This window comes from Aythya fuligula, chromosome 1 (assembly GCF_009819795.1).
Source record: "Aythya fuligula isolate bAytFul2 chromosome 1, bAytFul2.pri, whole genome shotgun sequence".
Lineage (NCBI taxonomy): Eukaryota > Metazoa > Chordata > Aves > Anseriformes > Anatidae > Aythya > Aythya fuligula.
Genome location: NC_045559.1, coordinates 182,497,593 through 182,517,957, shown reverse-complemented (window position 1 = coordinate 182,517,957; position 20,365 = coordinate 182,497,593). Strand labels below are relative to the sequence as shown.

General features: G+C 34.1%; 1 protein-coding gene across 2 annotated transcripts in view; it reads left to right on the top strand.

Moving 5' to 3' along the window:
* NBEA (neurobeachin) overlaps positions 1-20,365 on the top strand; it is a 514,417-nt gene that overhangs the window by 333,842 nt on the left and 160,210 nt on the right. For both annotated transcript variants that reach the window (XM_032190243.1, XM_032190252.1), the window contains exon 40: positions 11,011-11,154. In XM_032190243.1, the coding sequence (XP_032046134.1) occupies positions 11,011-11,154 (144 nt within the window). The remainder of the gene's footprint in view (positions 1-11,010; positions 11,155-20,365) is intronic.

The window sequence follows — 20,365 nt, the reverse complement described above, 5'->3', positions numbered from 1 at the left end:
TTACATGGTAGTTTTCAGATACAGATGAAAATAAAATTTGTTTAAATAAGCCAGGATTAAGGACTTTCATTAGAGAGTAGTATAAGAGATTACTAACTGTGATAATAACTAAATCTGAAATACTAGATTTATCTTGGTGGTCTTTCTAGTATTTCTTAGTCCCCTCGAAGGACATTAATATATTCTCATTAAATATATCTACTATTATGGTGATCTACCTCAAGGTGTGATCACTAGTGGAATTTACTTAGGTAGAGTACTGAACACTATTGGTTTTCTGTGTCTGGGCTTCTACTGTCTGACTGGATAATGGAAATTAGCTGTGACTGCTTGCCTAACAGATTCATAATCTCTGTATTTCTGCTTTCTGTTATCTGCCATCTCTAGCATAGGAATTTTCATAGCAGCTTGATAATAAGTTTTAAGTACAGATTCATGAAATAAAAGACTTTTTTTTTTCTTTTCTAATTTCCTCAAATCTTTAATGTCAGAATCTTTCTTTATTTTGAGCTTTTAGCAGATCCAAATAGGATGTGAAAACTTTCCTCCCTCCAAATCTCTGTGTTGGATTTCAAATGCCTTCCTCTGATGTTTTCAGTCTATCTGGCATGACCTGGATTTTAACTGCTACTATAGGTCTGAGTTAATTTTACAACAAAGTTTTTTTACCAGCAGTTAACATAACTACTTATTTTTCTCACTTCAGATTGCCTCTGAAAGCTTATGATTCAAATTTGATTCTTAACGTAATCAAATTGCCTGGCAAAAACATTCCCAAGACTACCAAATTGCAATCATTGCCAGTTTTAGAAGTCTAGCTGCACTTTTTTCCTTTCCAATGTTATATTTACATGTGAAAAGAACAAACTTTAGCTATCTGCTCTTGCAGAATGAAAGTAATCTACTTACCAAAACCAGTAAATTACTATGATGTGAAATGTTTTCAAACCGTTGTAAAGAATTTATTTGTTCTTTTGATTCAGTTCTATTGCTAATTGACAAAGAAATGGAAGTTACTGACCCATGTATATTCAGAGCATCTCATAGAAACTTTTTGGAAGAACATTCTGTCAATGAAATGTCTAATTGTCCTTCAGGACATCTTTCATGGCTGGGTGAATGTAACTCTTCAGACTCAGATTTTACCATGTGCTTTTCTTACCTCCAATCTTCTGTGCTTGAAGACTCCATATTAAGGAGTAACAGCACTCCTTCAACTTTAGTTGAACACAACAACACATTCCATTTTTAAATTTTCTCCACTCTTCTTATCTTTCATCTCTTCTTGACTGCAGGAGTCTGTTCTCCATTATGTGGAGACTAAGTGGAAATATATAGAATTATTAAATGAAAAATGTGTTTAATAACATTGTTTACTGGAGTAAAGAAGCCCAAACTTTACCAAATGTGTCTAAAAATGCAAAATGAAATTCTATTGCTTCTACTGAGGAAGGTGTTTTCTAACAACACTGAAGAAAGGTGTCTAGGAAAGGAAGCCAAGTACTTGGCTGGAATCAGGGGCCATTATTTCCTCAGTGCTGCAACTATTGCAGCCTAGAGTCAGAAGATCACAGTTAGAACCCCTTCTCTCCCACTCTTCTACTCATGCCAGTAGAAGACATGACAGGCTTTTAGGCAAAGGCCTCTCGCAAGGTGAAGATGTGTTAAGATGACAGAGGTAGATTGTGACAATCTCTTCAGTATAGGTGATTCCTGGTCTTTCACAGAGTTAACAGAACTCTGTGCAAGGTACAGACAGGGGTGCAGAAACACCTAATGAAAGCACTGTATTAAAAGCCAAATACATTGTGAGAAGTTCTCAGATATACCAGTAAACATCATATCAAGAAAACCAACTTGTTAAGAATTCCATCAGCCAGCATATTATACGTTTCCAGTTACATAATTAATTTTGTTTTTCATAGCATGTATGCTACATCATGACATGATTTTTTCTTATCTTTGTATGCCTTAAATGTATATCTCCCTATATCTTTGTGTATGAACATAAATATCATCTACAATACGCAAACTTTTGTAGCTGAAAGGACTATGCATAATGCCCGAAGAGGGTTTCATTTGTATCTGTTTTGCCATATAACACAAATCACTCACTCCCGTGTCTTCAAAAAAGTGAATCATGTTGTCAAATAGCATCTCAGCTCCACTCTGGATAGAAAATATTGCCAATGCTTGTAAATTTAACATAAGCATAGCATTTTTTCAAATATCCCTGAAGTAGCATGGAATTTTTTTTTCTCTCTGGCAACCTTTGCAAAGCAGAATGAAAGACATCACTACCACCACACTGAAGCTTAATGGTAGATAAAATAAAATACTGTTCTCCTTTTTCCTTTACTATTGCTGCTAAGATTTCTGTGAGTTAACTTTCCTTAATATACACACAAGCTTTCTACCTGGGACAGTAATTACCATTCACCTATTTCAGAGACAAAGTAATGGAAATCTTGTAGAAAGTCTCTTTGAGCTGTTGTAGTCATAGACTCTCAGACTCTGCTTTATCTTCTGTATCGCTACTATGTCACTTTTTATCTGCTAGACAGTATGAAACAAAGAGCTTTTATAGCTGCAGCTATTAAAAAAAAAAAAAAAAAAAAAAGTGTAAAATTCTGCCCCCAATCAATCAAATAGAAAAATTTTGATTTTAATTTTGCATTTTAGGTTCAGGAACTAGAAGCTCATTTTTTCATAAGTTTTCACAACAAATAGGATCACTGTCTTTTGCAACTAGATTATAGCTCTTTAGCAGAGCTAAGAGTTAAACACAAATATCCCAATGTTAGGGCCACACTGCTGTCTCACAAATGTGAATATCCTGTGGGTGCTGCCCTTTGTCTGATGTTGCTATAGGCATTGATCTACACAGAAATAGAAACAGTTCCTCCCACCAGTTACTGTTGTTGCTGAAGTGAAAATGATGCATGCCAGTTCCAAAGATGTGGTGATCCATGTGAGGATGAAATGAAATTTGCACAGAAAAAAAAGAATCAGAGCAGTACACTGAACTAGTTGGGATTGCACAGTAAAAGACAGTGTAATTAAAAGTAAATCTAGATATTCTGATAAGATTATTATATTTACAAATTTATGATTTATGTAAAATGGGGGCTATCCTTTTACAAAAGAGTTATAGAAGACATCATGTCATGTATAGGAGATTTTGCCTGTGTAAAGACTACGTAAGATCTTCCTTCTGTATGTCTCAAAAGAGCAGAATTTCATTTGAAATGATTAACATTCCAGAAAACAAAGATCATTTCAGACATTTTGGCAAATAGGTATCTCAAGGCTTTTGAGTCTTTCTTCTCTAAATAAGTAGTCTCAATAGAAATTAAAACAGTTATTTTACTATGGGAATTTGGATAGTTACTATAAAATCATTTTAAATGTACTTACTACACCTTCATTTTCTGTTATAGAGAATTAATTTTTTTTAGCTATCCACTCAGGATCTGGTAGCAAAACTTTAAGTGGTGAGGGAGAATAGTGCCTTCTAGCAAAGATATGATTTACCACAATTTGGCCACAGAGAGGAAGAATTCGAAAGTTAGAAGTCAGTCCATAAAACTACAGATAAATCTTTTGTTTTAAAAATCCTGAGGTTTGAATCTGTCTCGTGGATTGGAGGCTCTAATTATTAGGTAAAGTTTAGAAAGGTTGGTGTAGAATACCCCAGTACAGGAGCTAAGATCAGGTTTCTCACATGCCAGTGCATTACCATTGGGCTGCTAGCATGCACCAAGCATCTGTGTTTCTAAAGAGTGTTTCATTTCTCCCCAAGGCTTTCTCATTGTTAGCTTTCTCAATTAGAATATTTGTGAGCTGGAAGCTAAATTAAGCCTAGCGTATGTAGGCACGGTTCCTCAGTACAGGGTGTGCCTTTGTAGAAACCTGACAACTTTGATCCTGTCTTTGAGCTCTGCGAGCAGATAGAGTCAGAACATGGCTTTTCCTGTAGAATGTGTGCTTGTTTTAAGTATTTCAAACTTGAAACTAATCAAAAACTTTCAAGACAAAATCCAGACATGAATGTGGAGAGATTCCTTGTTTTTCATGTATGTGTTATCTTTTAAAAGTTTTTATCAGATTCTATTTTAAAAGCATTGAATATATCATTTAACAGAATTCATTTTTTTTGTTATCATTTCATACATATTTAAATTCAATCCCCTTTTGCTTCTTACCTTACTAATTACATTTTTTCTATTGAAACAGTTTGATTACCCTCTTCAGTGGCCTGTCTTAAGAAACCTTTGCTTACATGTGAATATTTTGAATTAATGATAAATGAAATTCCTTTTTTGCTGTCAAAACTAAATTGTAAAAATGCATTGCATGGCTTTGAAAATCAGTACACTCTATTAGCAGACCTGTCAATATAAAAAGTGCATTCCATTTCCACCTCTTGCTCTAATAACCTTTTCTATGTTACTCAGAGGCAGTTCACATAATCAGAGTATATTGTCAGCTTACTGGAGTTGGGGAAGCATGAAATGAAAATCGCGTTAATATTGATCCAATTCTCTTACTTGCAAGTGTCCTTGATGTCCTTTCCACTGAACAATAACTGTTGGTGTGATGTAGTTATTTTCGTGTTGGCTATTACTGTACTTTAGTAAAATGGTAGGAAATAGGAATATTTTATTGCTCTTAATTATTTTTCTTGTGTATCATCTTTGCCTGTTTAAGTGATCCACAGCACATCAGGAAATTCAGTTTCTTTCTGCAATTTATCAAACTATAGTATCCACTGAGAGGCTACATTTCAAACTGACAGGGATTTGTAAAGGTCATCAGTCATGAAATATGAATCCATTCTTGTGTGTACAAGTTACAGTGGCAAACTACATCTTAATCCAAATATAAACATTTGGCTGGTTTAAGTTCCAGTTAGAAGGACTTCTAGTTGCAGTCAGACTGAAGACTGACCTTCAGATGTGTGAAAATGCCTTATAACATCTGCTAGACTGGCCATATCCTGTCACCCTCTGGCTCGTTATGACCTGTACTGAATCAGTGCAGGTTCCTTCTCACAAGCTCAGAACATCTGAAATCTCAAATAAGTATAATACTTATGACTTCTAAAAAATAATTTAATAACACTCAGAATCTTAGTTTTCCTATCTGTAAACTAAAGGGAGAAAAAATAAATAAATAAATAAATAAATAAATAAAAGTGTCCAGCATAGTAATTTCATCCTTTTTTCTATATAGGACCTTTTATACTGATACACAACAATTTAACCACAACTATTTATTTAAAAAAAAAAAAAAAAAAAAGTCTCTTGAGAAACACATTAATTTTGTCCTTGCTTTTATTCTCAGTCTCCTCATCATTGTCAGTCTCACTGTTACAATGCAAAACACCTGAGAAGTTATGAGAGTATAATGTACACAACAATAAAGTATTTATAAATGACTCACCTAGAGAAAATGTGGTCAGATAGCAGGTATAAAAATTAGACATAGAGGAAAATGTTTGGAAAGTCTCAGATTAATTTTCTTTTTATCTATTACTTATTATTATGATCTTCTTATTATTACTTATTATCTAAGTATTTATCTATTACAGAAAATAAAAATATGTTTTGGTTTTGCTTTTAGGTAAAAAGTAATTTCCAAAATAAATACATGCAATTTTTAATTTCTACACAATTTTTCCAGTTTTTCCCCTCATTTCTTCAATGATCTTTGATAAGAAAAATATGATTTAGGTTCTTCTGGCTTTTATTAAATCTATTAAAACCAGCCCTCCTTTAATAAGAGTCACTTCTCTGATTCTCCAGGGAAACTAAATTATATGCCAGTCAAAGCTGCCAGTTTCAGAAACACATTGCAATTTAAATCACAGCCCCAACAGACACAGGTGGGGACAGTTCATCACAATATGCCAGCAATGTTCTGCTCCTCCAAGGCTCTTGAGCAGACACAGAGATACCTGGTCCCCTCTTCCCATGGAGTGAACTGAGCCCTGGAAGGGCTGGCTCTGAAGCCATGCAGAAAGATATTGGGCCAGGGGGAGTGGTTACCATGTCAATTATTTAATCTTGCTGGGTTTTGTAGAGGTCAGTCTACAGACTGCCAAGCAGCTGCTCTCCATAAATGTGACCGCTGTGAGGGTCCCGGTGCCTAATCAAGTTAGTAAAGATTAGCAATGAAAGCAGGATTTTAAACTGTTATAATATATAAAACAGGAAGATTATCTCCTGAAATGTTTTATAAGTATTTTCAAGTATTAATCATATCAAATGAAAAAAAGAAAAAAAAAAAGAAAAGAGGGGGTAGTTAATAGTGTTGCATTTTAATTTAAGCTTGACTGTTCCTGTGAAAGTTAGAGTTTGTATAATAAACAAAACAGTACATTCAAAGTCTGTTGATAAATTTTACCTGTGATATAATTTCATGATTTACATCATCACCTGTGAGGTAGTTTCCTGTGAGGAACTAATTCTGAATTCCTTTATTCAACAGCATGTTAAAATATACCCCAGGTTATTATAACTCAGGAAAAAATAATAATAATAATTCTACAGAGCAGTGCATATATGTGACCTGTAAGAGAAGAAAAAGCAATTTTATCCTTGAAAGTTTCTGAGGAAAGCTAAGCTTCACAAAAACTGTACTTTAGATTCTATAAAAGAGAGTTTTTAATTAAATGCAGCATTTTACTGTAAAGAGAACAGACTTTACTTATGTCAAAATGCTCCTTTAGAAGCCACATAAAACTGTAAAAGACAATATATGAAAAAGCTTTCTTACAGAAAAGAAGAACACCATCCCATGGAGCAGATTTCCAGATGTTTGGAAACATTAGAATTTCCTGTCAGTATATTTAGGTAACATTAAAATGAGGTTAACTTTCCATTCTGCCATCTCTCTTCAAAGATCAAAGAGCGCTCACTGTATAAATTGCCTTATCGGTAATTCATTGAAGTAAACTATGGAAACAACTTTATAAGAAGCAGTAGTCTTCTTTTGTTGGTTACAGTATTACCAAGCAAACTTTTCTTAAAATTAACCATGTTATTACCTCACTATAAGTATGCTAAGTACAGAGGAAAAAAAAAAAAAAACAAAAAAAAAAAAAAAAACTTTTGAATAATAAATGCACAGCAGTGAAGATGGAAGCAAAAACTCCTTTTCAATATTCAACAAAATCGTGGTAATCAGTGTAAAGTCTAACAAAATCAACTTACATAATAGAAGCGTAATCAACAATACGCTATTTTTGTACTGCTTATTTTAAATATATTTAGGGATACCGTTTATGGGTTTGGACACTAACAGTATCTTTGAAATTCAGACTGTGACCTCAGAACCTGTTGTGACCTGCAGCATTTATTGATTTCGTTGAAAACTGAGAAACAAAAATTCAAATACTACAATAAAAACAACAAAATATTTATTTAAATATTGCATATATTAGATGATTCTAGAAGCTGTAGCTACTAAATAACTTGAGATCCTCCTGTTCTTGGAAAATTATTAATTTTTTATTTTCTTTATTGTTGTTATTGGGTTTGTTAGTTGTTTTTTTTGTTCTTTGCGGGCTTTTTTTTGGTCAGATTAATAGTTTCCGTTACTTTTTAAGGAAAATTAAATACCTGAAATTCGTAATTTTTTCTCAATGCTATACAGGTTTACCATGCAGCTCACATATAAAATACATACCTCTTCATTGAAGTCAGGGTTTTGCAGATGAGTGCTAGTTGCTTTCTTTGTTTTCTGTTAAAGATTAGCTCTTTTCAGTTATCCTAAAGCCAGTTTTTACCATGCAATGATCAAGATGATAACAGGTGTAACAAATGATGGATTAAAAAATATATATATTTTTTTTAATCTTATTTAGTCTTATACATACGTTTTCTTGAAATACATTTATGACAGAACCTTCAAGTTTCAAGACATTAGGGCACTAACTTCAGCGGGACTTCAGTGAGAGCTGGCTTATTCCTTTAAGTTCTTTGCAAACTGCTGTTTTAAGAAATATTTACCTTCTTATTTCATGGTTTCTTTCTAAGTTCCAGTCTGGAAAAACATCCTTTAATAAGGATCTTGCTTCTTTGAGCACTGATAGCATCTGCCAGTTCCAGTTCTGAACACCCTGATGTTAAAATGTTTCTTTCGTCAAATTATATTTAATTTCTTTTTTCTTTCTCTTATTTAAAAGCATTTGAAACATTTTCTAATTAGACTTAAGAACTGACATTAATACAATTCTGTATTATATTTTAAAAAAGAAACTTGGTGTGTCTTGAGAGCAGTTTGAAATGAAGTATCTGGAAATGAATTCCATTTCATAGTAATTTTGCCATGACTTTAAAAAATAATTTGAGTTTTTATTTTTTACAAACATGCTGAAATATCAAATATTAATTTATTCATCACTCCTTTTTATATCATTGTTAACAATACTAGACATAGTTTTATGTCATATAATTTTTTATTCAGTTTGTTGTCTGTTTTTAAAGAGACAAGTTGTTTTTCTTTTTACTCTTATTTTGAGAGCTCCTCTTATTTTATAACCTTTTTGAAGTCATCTTGAAATTTAAAAATAGAACATCTGTGACAGATCTGTTTTGAACATATTTCACATTTCAGGATCCAAGGAGATCTGGTGGTCTGTGGTATTCGCTTGTTAATTTCTTGATGAATGGGTAGAAAGGCCAAGAAGTGCACTCAGTACGGCACGTCTTCTGAAGATAGATGATCTCAAATAAATTCTATTCCCAATCAGTTTTTGATTTGTTAGGTGTTAAACCATTTCTTTGTAAGGACAGTGTTTACAAGCCTTGTAATGAGACAGCCCTGTGAGACCTTACTCTTCTTGCTGTAATTTTGATAAATGGAACTCTAATTCATAAAGGATATAGTGATTGAAGGGCAACTCTGGGTCTCGTACACTTTCATTTAGATAAATGTTTAGTACAGTACAGCAAAACTGAGGTGCACTCAACAAAGTGATAAATTTAAACAACAGCCAAACCAGAGCCTTTTCCATCACAAGAAAGAAGCACTATTTACTATATTTCTTTTAGATAAATGTATGTTTAATATTATAAACCAGAATGGCTTTTAGAAGCATTTGTCTTGTTGCTCAGCTCCAAATTTGCCAAACTAATTTAGTGCCTTCTCCTCTACCACATTTCTTACACTGGTGTATAGCAATATTTCTGTAATCTGGTAACTGGAACCCTCATCACAAGGGATTTAAAATGTACTAAATTTCAGGTTCTTCTGCTGATGCATCTTAGTAATAATGTGAACTTTTTTCTTGTGATTGCATCTCTTTGTGCATAAATAATTTGAAAGGATCGTCACTAATCTAATCAGTTACTACATAAATGGTTGAAACTATTATTATTCCAGATTAGTACTTTTGAAGTAATTTATTTGAATATTATTACATCTTATAAAGCTCAGAAACTTCCATAACACTCACTAAAACTACCAAAAAGGAAGACAAACATATTTTCCTGCTTTCTTCCTCCACTGTGTTAGTTCAGCTCAGATCCGGTCTCCTTCATTGTCAAATGCTTCACATTAGGAGCTATTACCTGTGTCAAATGCTGAACTCCCTTGTAGTAAGCACAAGCAAACAAAATTCCAATAGTAGTTAAATACTCAAGACAGTTCTGATGTAATATAACCAAAGGTCTGTTACAGCACATTACTCCATTATGTTTTCCAAAATTCCTACAATTCTTACTCTTTTTTTGTGAATTAGGGAAAAAAAAATATAACTGTAATTTGAGTGAATAGTTACAGTTAGTTGCACTAAATAGTGTTAGTATTTAGCACTATATTTTCACTCATTATGCAAGAGAGGTAAAGATCACAGCTTAGTAAATGAACACAGCAAATATATTGGCATATCAGCATATATGTCAACATCAGTAGTGCCTTTATCACTATCAGTAACAGCATTGTCCTCATGGAGATAGCAACAATTGGGAAGACTAGAGATGCTGTCCTTAATTTTGAGCTTAATGAAAAACTGCATTTTTTTTTTGTTTGTTTGTCTTAACCATGTTCTGTAGCACCAGAAATAGCAATTTGGATAATAACAATAATATAGAGAAGGTTATTTTTAGACTTTAAAATGTGAGGTCTCAGTTTGTGGTAGAGTCTGATATCAAGTGGCATGTTAACAGTTATCTTCAAACAGAGTAAACACACTAAAGGTAAAATATGTCTCCAGAATTTTTATTTATAAGCTGTGATTCTTCTGTGCATGAAGTAATTAAAAGACTCATATAAATATGAGTGGGAAATAAAAACATAACACCTTCCCCACTGTTTTTAATAACAGAACTGCCTGACACATCAATTCAATTCCATGCATGTATCTTCACTAACCTGTTTACTATATTCCAGTTAATTGTCCTGTATGAATATGAGGCCATGAGTTTTAATACACTTTACCTCATCACTTTACATCTGCCATAGTAGCACTCATCAAGCTCAGGCATTATGGCAAACAATCAAAACGAGAATAAAACTTTCTACCAACAAAGAAACAGTGTGCCTACCTTCTTCTTACTCTTTATTGAGATTACCAGTCTCCTACTTCACCTTTCTGTCCCTCCTATCTCCCAAACCAAAATCATGGCAGATTTTGAATTCCTAAAACCATCTCCTTTACTTAGAGTAGGTGGTTTGAGCTCTGAGACATCAGTCAGAGTCAGAATACCAAGAACCCAAGAGACACTCCTGCTGAATTTCTTGCATGTTGAAAACTAATGGAAAAACATAGAACATAGAGCAAAAAATAATTATTAACAGCAGGAGGGTCTTTGTGAAACAGAGTTTGTATTTTACTCAAGATATATTTTGAAAGACAGACTAAGGCTGTGTATTTTGTAGACCTTGATAAAGACCTTTTTCAATACAGATGTTTTATTCTGTATTTTTCACTATTTATAGTATTTATAGTATTTTCACTAAAATACTGTTCAGCTAAGTTTACAACACATAACTTTTTTTTAGGCACTGAAGAAGATGTAGTGAAGTCCAAGAAAACTTTCCGAAGTCAAGCTGTGGTAAATCAGAATGCAGAAACAGAGCTTATGCTGGAAGGAGACGATGATGCTGTCAGTCTGCTCCAGGAGAAAGAGATTGACAACCTTGCAGGTAATTATGATTTTTCATTACAACTAAGATAAAAGTCTGTTTTTAACTTGTTAATTCTGAACCTTTGCAGTTATTGTCTTAATATTGATGGCTAAGTATGCAATTACACGGAGAACAGCATCTTTATTTTCTAGATGTAATATGGATGTTCTGCGTCCATGAACTAGGGGAACTGATTACAGAGTATGTGCCCATTATACAATCTTTCACCAGAGGTGTGAAAAATAACAGTACCTCAAGTGCTCTTATGATTGCACGTGACATGTTATTGAAAATTCTATAAAACCACTGTGGAGCAGTTCTTTTTTGGTTGAAATAGAAATGAGGGTTAATTCTAAAACTCAATGTTTTGTGAGTCAGTGTGGCTGTGATCTTTCATGACCTGATCCCAAGTGCCACGCAACTTGTTGAGAAACTTCTACACTCCTACTGGCACCCAGTGCTCTCATTCATCAGTGTGTGAAGGGGAACCTGAGGTATCAGCCCTGAAAGGGAATATTACCTGCTGTAAATAGGGACTAAGAACAAATGAAACTGTAAGCAAGGCACGGACTTCATTAGGTACAATGAGAGTTGGGAATTAATCCCCTGTAGAAACATTCATGAGAGATCCTTTCTAGTCCTTTCTCCCTGTGTGAAGGTCTGCAGCGAGGTCTCAGTTTTATCCATGTTCCAGCAGGTTCTGTTAGAGCTCCGTCTTGAAAAAATATTATGTTTCCTGGGGAAGCAATCTGGAAAGAAAGGCATGCTGAAAGTTGAAAATGCAATCTCCTCTCACATGAGATAAAAATGTGAGAACTGTGAAATGCAGTATGGATTTTTTAGGTTAACTTACTTAGGAATACCTTTATTAAATTACTCGATTAAGGGGAAGTTTTTTGATGTCTGAGGATTTTTTTCAGTATAATTGAATTTCTACAATAGCTATCTTTGCTCCTGCATTTTCTTCTGATGCCCTAGTGGAAATCTGAAACAAAGATAAGATCATAAATGGATATTAAAAAATAAAAAATAAAAACTAAGTGGAATTTAGTCTCATGCTTTGAAACTAGAGTGGATGGCAGACATAGATACTTTTATCTGGGAGCAACCTTCAGTATATTATCATAGTTAATACATCAATGTGCTTTCTCAATCTGCAGCTAACCATTGCTGAAACACTTGTTTTAAGTCAATAAAACAGTAAGGCAAACAGGACCATTAGTGGGGATAATTTGATCAATATCCCTTTCTCTTTTAGAAGGGAAAACTCAGTATGGTTTTGGCTAAGTTCTCATATATAAGAGCAATGCTTCCAGCCAAAAATATATACTGTTGCTATAGCTTAAAGGCTGCAACAAGCAACTACATTGCAGTATGTATTAGAACTGCAAAGAGGTCAGGAAAAATTCTTGCCCAGTCTGGAAAACCTCACAGTCAGGCCTCAAAACTGCCATTTCATTCAAATAGACTGATGTGATATAATCCTTATAGTTGCATCCATCTAAAGGAAAAAAAAAAAAAAAAAAAAGTGTATATCTTACCAGAGATCCCTATGTAGAAAACATCCCCTGCTCCTTTAGAACATAGAACAGTAATTCTAGTCCTTTTCTTTTACAGTACAAACAGTGGGGTAATGTAGGTATTAGCAAAACAGAAATGATAGAATTTGAAACAAGTCAACTTTTCAAATATTGACAGTCTGTCCTAACAGTGTCAGTGTTCGTGTTTCCAATCAACACTAAGAAGAGAAACAAGGTGCTTCCAAGTCTGGTGAGGTGACAGGATATTGGTGCTGTATGTGTACCAAAACCTGTGAACGTCTCAAAAAGAACCCACCTTCTACAACCTCATTTTTTCTATCAGATTAATTGCAACCTTTGCTACTCAACTCTTGCTCATATTAGAAGTGGAAATAATTCTGAAAGTTAATGATCCAACCCAGTATCATATGTGTTTCCTGTAAATTTTACCAACCAATCGGTGAGAAAAACTAAATCCCTCCATACCTTCTGTCTATATTGCTGCATGATTTTGTATAGAATGATGTCAATGTTTTCTATGTTTTTTACTGTTTACAATGTGACTCTGAAACTTGAGACCAGGAACTGAAATCAAGAAAATCAGTAGGCAAGGAAGGTGGATTTTATGCCTAAGAAATTTAGAATAACATCTGATGGCTCTGAAGAGAGCCCAATAAAACCATACTGTCCACTCTTACTTAATTCTGAAGAGTTATGTTGATTCGGTGTATGTAATCTGGAAATCTTTGAGACATATCAAGTTATGGTATATCACAACATCATTTATATCTAGTTACTGTTCAGATTGGAATGACACATAGGAATTTCTATATTCAGTTATGCTCTCAATTTAACTTTAAAGCTTAAATCAATTTAAACTTGGTTTACAGTGATTTGGAATGCCTCAGTAAGGCATAGGAATTAAACAAAATCATTATAAACCAGGTTTAAATTGATTTAAGATTGTCCACATTTAACTAAAACAATTTAACATTGTTTATTCCATGAAACTAAGGCAGCTTTTAAAAAGGCAGCTTTTAAGGTTCTAGAAAACTTTTAATGAGGAGAATATAAATATTACAATATTTTGATATGTGAAGTAAGGCTAAAAAAGGAACGTCTGAAACAGATTGAGACTGTTCTTACAAAGTTATCTGTACATACCTTTTGTTCCAGAGACTCTTTATAGTTTTTCATCAACCATGTGGCACAAATCAATGTAAAGTTCACTTTGATAAATTACATATGGGATGGTGAATTTTTTAGATAATTATAGTCTGAATATTTTTATTATATAATCTTAGTATTCCATATGTTGCAATGGCAGTCGGTCAGATTTCATTATATTAAGTAGCATTTTAATAAAATATAAAAATCAGATTCCATGTTATTACATTCTTAGAATTATGAATTCTAAGTTTGCATCAAGATTTTTAACTAAAGCAGTATTTTATCTGTCTTACAGTATAAGTTATCAAAAGATGTTCTCATTTTAGCACATACATATTAAAACATTTTACATTTTTCTGTTTCAGTTTTAGCTCCTTTACTTCCCAGACTGTTCACTTCAAGAGGCAAGTCACATCTCTGTTAGAACTAATGATTGAGATAGCATAGTCTATTTTAACACTTTTCTAATATATTGTGAATCTGTGGGTAATATAATCAAATTCAGTGTAGCAACTTGATATTACTAACTCTTCTCCTTCTCTTTTTCTCTTCAATTTTCTAACACTGCAGTAGGGCTCTCACATACTTACCTTTTGTCATAAGAGCTTGAGAATGCAAATTTGCTAACAGTTTGTCTTCTGCATAATAGATGATTTTTTTTTTAATTAAAAAAATATATGGATGTGTTCTAATATCAGAAGCTAGCTTTCTCAAAAGGAAATATGCTTTAATAGATAATTAAAATTCTTTCACCAAATTTCATTTTAAAAAAGTGCACAGATCTCACAGATCTGGCACTAAGATAGATCATAGCAGATGAATATTGAATCATTTAGGTTTTATGAATTTTACATTTTAGAAATGTTTTCTTTGTCACGGAGTTGCAGTTGGCTTGCTGAGAACTGTGCACATCTGAGAACAGAATTTAGCTTAATCTATTTTGTCATATGACTGGTGGTACTAGCAAATAGGCCCAGCCGAGCAAAGTATCCCTGATAAATTCTTTTGCAACTCTCAAAAAAGTAGTTTCTAGTAAAGAAGAAAGGAAATAAAGATAGAAGTATGTGAGGCTTTGGGCTATTTTAGGAAGACAAAAGGCTTTGGCAAGCATCTGTCTGGTTACTTACATAGGCTCAATCAACTCAGAATCTGACTTCCTCATAAGCCATGGTGAATTACAGTCTCATAACAGCATTGCAAGAATAAATACTTACTATTGTCTCTAGTACTAGGAGATTGAGCAACTCACCCAAAAAAAGCACAAGGAAAGCCACTAACTGTCTTTAATGCATCTTAGTCTTAATGTACCTTAACCTTCAATACAGAATCTTCCTTTCTTCTTGGACAGAGGTCTCTAGATGGAGGGAACTCCCCCACAATGCGAATGTGCCAGGAACACTTGTGAGAAGCAGCAGCCCAGCCTTAACTTTTAGCAATCATATATTCCAGTGTAGGAATATTTCTAGAAAGCAGCATTACTACTTCTCATAAAGAGCTGATCTTCCATCCAAGTCAGCATAGCTGGCTAGTCCACATTAACTTAAAGACTAAATATGGTATGCTCTCTATCCATACTTTTCAGTAGTGCGCCGAGTGTATTGACTTACTGCCCTGTGCTGGGTCATGAGGATTTGACAGCTTGTATTATTATTAATGAGATATAAGACCTTTCACTTCCAGGTCATCTGTTTGAAGTCCAGACAAGACTGGTGGTAACAAAACATTATCAACATCTGTTTTGTAGCCTATGCAAAATAAGCCTTTTGTCTCATTTCAGACAAACTAACAGAAACCATCACAATTTTGCAAAATTTCCAATTGAAAAAATACTTGACACTGTCTTTATAGGAAATTGGAATAATGCCCAAAAGTTCTACTACATAAAGCTACAGTTAAAATTGTATGGCAGTACCTTAAAAAAAAAAAAAAAAAAAAAAAAAAAAAAAAAAAAAAAAACTATCATCTAGCCCTTGGGGAAATTTTCTATTTCAGGTTCTAACAAAGGACTCATTTACATTTCTGAAATTATTTTGAAGACTTGCACATGGTCAGAAGCAGTAATAAAAACACTAATACACCAAGGAACTGTATCCAAGGCCACAAAAGGCTCACAAAATAAGTATTTGGGATAGAAAACCAATATATATATATATATATATATATAACTCATCTTTAAATATACATATATTTATTTAGCTATAGTAAAATTACTTGTGTCCAAAATCAGAGGCTGAATTTTCTTTACAGGAGCTGACAGCTGACCATTGTAGACTATCTCCAATAAACAAAATAGTTTGTATCATTTTACATAATATAAGAATTGGTAAATTCTTAAGGAGTGATATAGAGGTACATTTTCATTGTTTTTCTTCTGTTACCATCTTAAAATGATTCTAAAGCATGTAGGATCATTTGTATCTGTTTTATTAGTGTAGCTAGATGAATGGTGGACCTTCTTAATTAAATAAAAGAACAATGACTAGGGTCTCTACTGAGAAGGCAAAAATTGAAAATATTAGATTTTGCAGGAAAAAGGTATCATTTGCTTGGGCCGCCGACCAGAAGAAGTTTTGTTGCATCATCTGCTGTCAGAGTAATAGGTTATGCTCTCAATTTAACTTTATAGAGAGTAATAGGAAAGAAAGAATCAAAAAGCCCATTAGTGTCTCCGTCAGCAAGCACAAACAGCCCAGGAGCACATGGAGAAAAGGAGAGGATTCATCCCTGGAGCTCCTGGAGGGCAAAAACATGAGAGTGGTTCCAAGAGTGCTCTCATCTTTCCTCTCCAGTCCTTCTCCAGCCTCCCTTATGAGTCCTCTCCAGCAAGGTTCTGAGAGCCCTGCCACCCATTACGTGCTGTCCTTCTACTACAGCAGTCATCAGCCATACACCAACACAGTGCTGTCAGTCTGCAAGGATCCCTGGGGGCAGAAATAAGCAACCACAGAGGAAGCTCAGGGAAGATTGTAACATGGCTGTAGTGATGCTTCCTAATCTCCCTTATCCTCCAACAGCTTGCACCTCTGGGGCTTCCAAAATCAGAGGTAGTATTTATTCTCTTTCTCCACTCCCCACCCTCCACCCCCATTTTTTTCCTCCCTCCTCTCACTTATTCTTTTCCTGTTTGTATGGAGGTGGCTGAGGTACCTGAATGAGTTTTTGGTTTTTTTTATGTTTTGTATATGTGCACTCAAATGCATTTTAAATAACAAAATGTCAAAGTTCCATTCAAATATCCCCCCAAAGAAGTCTTAATATTTCTCCTATTTTTTCAAGCTTTTAAATGGAAACTATTCACAGAATTCAGTGTGCACTCTTAAGTAGTTCTCTCTTCCCAAAGTCCATTTTTCTTGCAAATTAGCATTCAAGATAGGAATCTCATTGGAGGGGTTGCTGACTTGGGGAAGGGACAGAAATGTGGGAGAAGAGTGATTCCTTTTCCCTTTTTATGGTAGATATTTAACCACACAACCCTTGTACTTCCAAACATGGAAATTTCATTCAGCCAGATTTCCATAGTTTCTGCTTATTATATATTCAGATTTTGATCCTCAAGTCTAAGTATATAAAAGAAAAACATATTTGTATGAGTTTAATTTAGAGTATAGATTCAGGCATAAACTGAAAACAGTTATATTTTTTATATGTAGTTGGCTTCACATTGAAAACAAAAATAAAAAAATGCCCCACGGTTTCTAAAACATCCTATTTTTAGACATCTCAGTGTTTATTCTAATCATTTTTTCCACATTACTATCCAAAATAGCTTAATATTTTATAAGGTGCTTGTCAGTCACAGATGATAATGCTCCTCAGGACACATTTGAAGAGCTCTTTCCTTTGTACCTTACTATTACCCATTCTAAGCCTCAGCATCCTTGACTTTTAAATGGCAGCTGACTTTCTTGCTTTACAATCTTTAAAATTAATTCAAGCTCTGTTGTTCTGTATTTATAGAAGGCTAATATACCTGATGTGTAAGAGAGAAACTGCAGAAATACAGGCCTAGACATAAGGAGACAGAGTCCACTGTTATGCATCTTGTTTCATCTTCACTATGTAATTGATTTCTACATGAAAATCCCTGTTCTCCAAAACCTTCCTAGGACCCGACAGGGACCAGCTTACACAGGCTAGTGTTAGGAATGTATCCAGAATGGCATTAATGGTACCTATGTTAAACTAAAAGTTTTGACCTATGGACAGGGAATTTTCCATTTTGTTTTTGGCACTAGTGTTACAGAACCAAGCTAGAATAGCAGTCAAGCAGATATTGTGCTTGTGCTAAAAAATTGTACAAGAGACAACCCTATCCAGTGCATTTGAACAGCCCACTCAGGTAGCCTGTTCACGAGTCCTTTTAGTGTGGCTTTCTGAAGAAACAGTATTTATGTGACCATACTTTGTCAGCCTGTCTTTGTAACTTCTGAACCTGGCAGCCATTTTGAGCAAAATTTGTATGCAGGAGTGGGGATTTCAGAAATCATCATCATCGTCATCATCATCTGCAGTGAAATCAGGCTGTTAAGAAAAGGCTGGTACCTTTTATTAGGTACCAGAGAATCTTTGCAGGAGAGTCTTTAGAAATTACCAAACTGTAGGAAAGCAAAACATACAATCAACCAGTAGACACAGTTGCACTTGAAAACGTTCTTTACTAGTTCTGGTGTTGTTTAGATATACTTGTGTTTTCTGAAAATCATGAAGTCAGAGCTATTTCATCTTAGATGATTCTTCCAAATATACCTAGCAAGTTAGATGCTAATTCAACAGTCTTTTGTTTTTGTTTTTGGTTTTGTTTTTTTTTTTTTTTTCCCACACATATTTGAATAGCTAACAAAATAAGTGAACTTCAACATATCAAAAGCTATCTGAATGTAATACTTCCCTTCACTACTAAAGTCTGAAGAAATACAAGTCTTTCAGTTTATCCGGAAGAGCTTTTTGAGAATGGAGACTGGAAGAAATGAGAGCTGAGGGCTCACATCTTTCATTTCATTTCTAATCAATTGAGTTCTATTGGCATGGCAGGGTACATGGGCTGGACTGTATAAGATACCTGTCAAGTCTGGTTCACTCAGACTCGGGACTGGGATTTGATCCTTCATGTTCCTGACTTATTACAGTGAGTTCCTGTTTCAGTGGTATATTGCGATAGTAGGATGCTATCTCTGCTTTCATGTTTCTTCTTCTAATATTAAATATACTTTTCTGAGGTGTGTGGTTTTTTTCTGTTACTTTTTGATTAAATAGTCAGCTACAGTGGCTCTCTCACAGAGAAAAACTGTCATCTATATGGGCATGTTCAGCACAACTCAAGGCTTTCTAGGCTGAAAAAAAGTACTTTAAGTTTTACCTGAAAATGAGGAAGCTGTCACAGGTCATATTGCATTAGTGTAGTTTACTCACATCTGGATGCACTGCTAAACAATCAAGATCTTAGTTTCTAAAATAGCTTAAATTACTCAGTGCTTCCAAGGTATAGCTTCAGGCAGAGAACACTGTATGAATCTAATTTTGAAGTGGCAGAAGTATGCAATGCAGTAGTAAGGTCCATATCTCAAACGTTCAAGTTTCTGACCAGCTGTAAAATCATTAAGAGAAGTCATGATTATTATTAATACTTGATCATCTGGCAGGCTGGCACTTGAACACATCCTGGAACAACACTAACCCCATGTAAGCTACTCTGAGTTTTAGCACAGTTATGAGATTTTCATGGATGCCATAAAACAAGCGAGCTTTTACCTGCATAGGGAGGCAAAATTTGATTTCCTAAGTTTCTTTAGGCTCTTAGACACACAGGCAATTCTTGCATTGGACCTTAAGTGAGAAGACACCTAGAAAGATGAACTTTGGTACAATATTGAGTTCGTCTCTGCAACTACTGTAACCATTCAGTTAAGTGGTTGATTTCTATCACATTTTGAACTATATAAAGAGGAATAGTGAAACATACTTTCCTCAGGAAGAATTACCATTTTTTTATTTTTCTTGTTGTGTAAGCAGGAAGGCATGGAATTCAAATAATAATTTACCTATGGAGATACATATGTAACTTAATTTAATAGAAAGTGTCTATATGCTTGAGAGAAAATTACTTCTCTCTTTCTTAAGCAACACTATCTTTAAATATATGGACAATCTCATCAAAACTGTATATTTCAATAGCTTCTTACTGTTTTATTCACAGTTGTATTACATAAAAATTAATTTACATTTTCTTTTTAATCAAACACATTTGTTTGCTGTTATGGCACCACTTAAGAGAACTGAGTTGTTGTAATTGTTTAGCTATTGTTGTTGAAGAAGACGATTGAAGTTGATCTTTGATGTTAGTAGTAGTAGTGTTACATGCTTTATGGAGGAAAGGGGGGGGAAAAGTGGGGAAAAATTTGGATATCAGGGCCTATGCACACTGGCAATGACATTCAAACAAACAATAAAAATCAATCCCTCCCTCACAATGTGAAACATATGATTGTGGAAAAGTAAAAAGGCAACAAAGTAAGCTTGGGGAACTCTGAAAACAGGAAAGG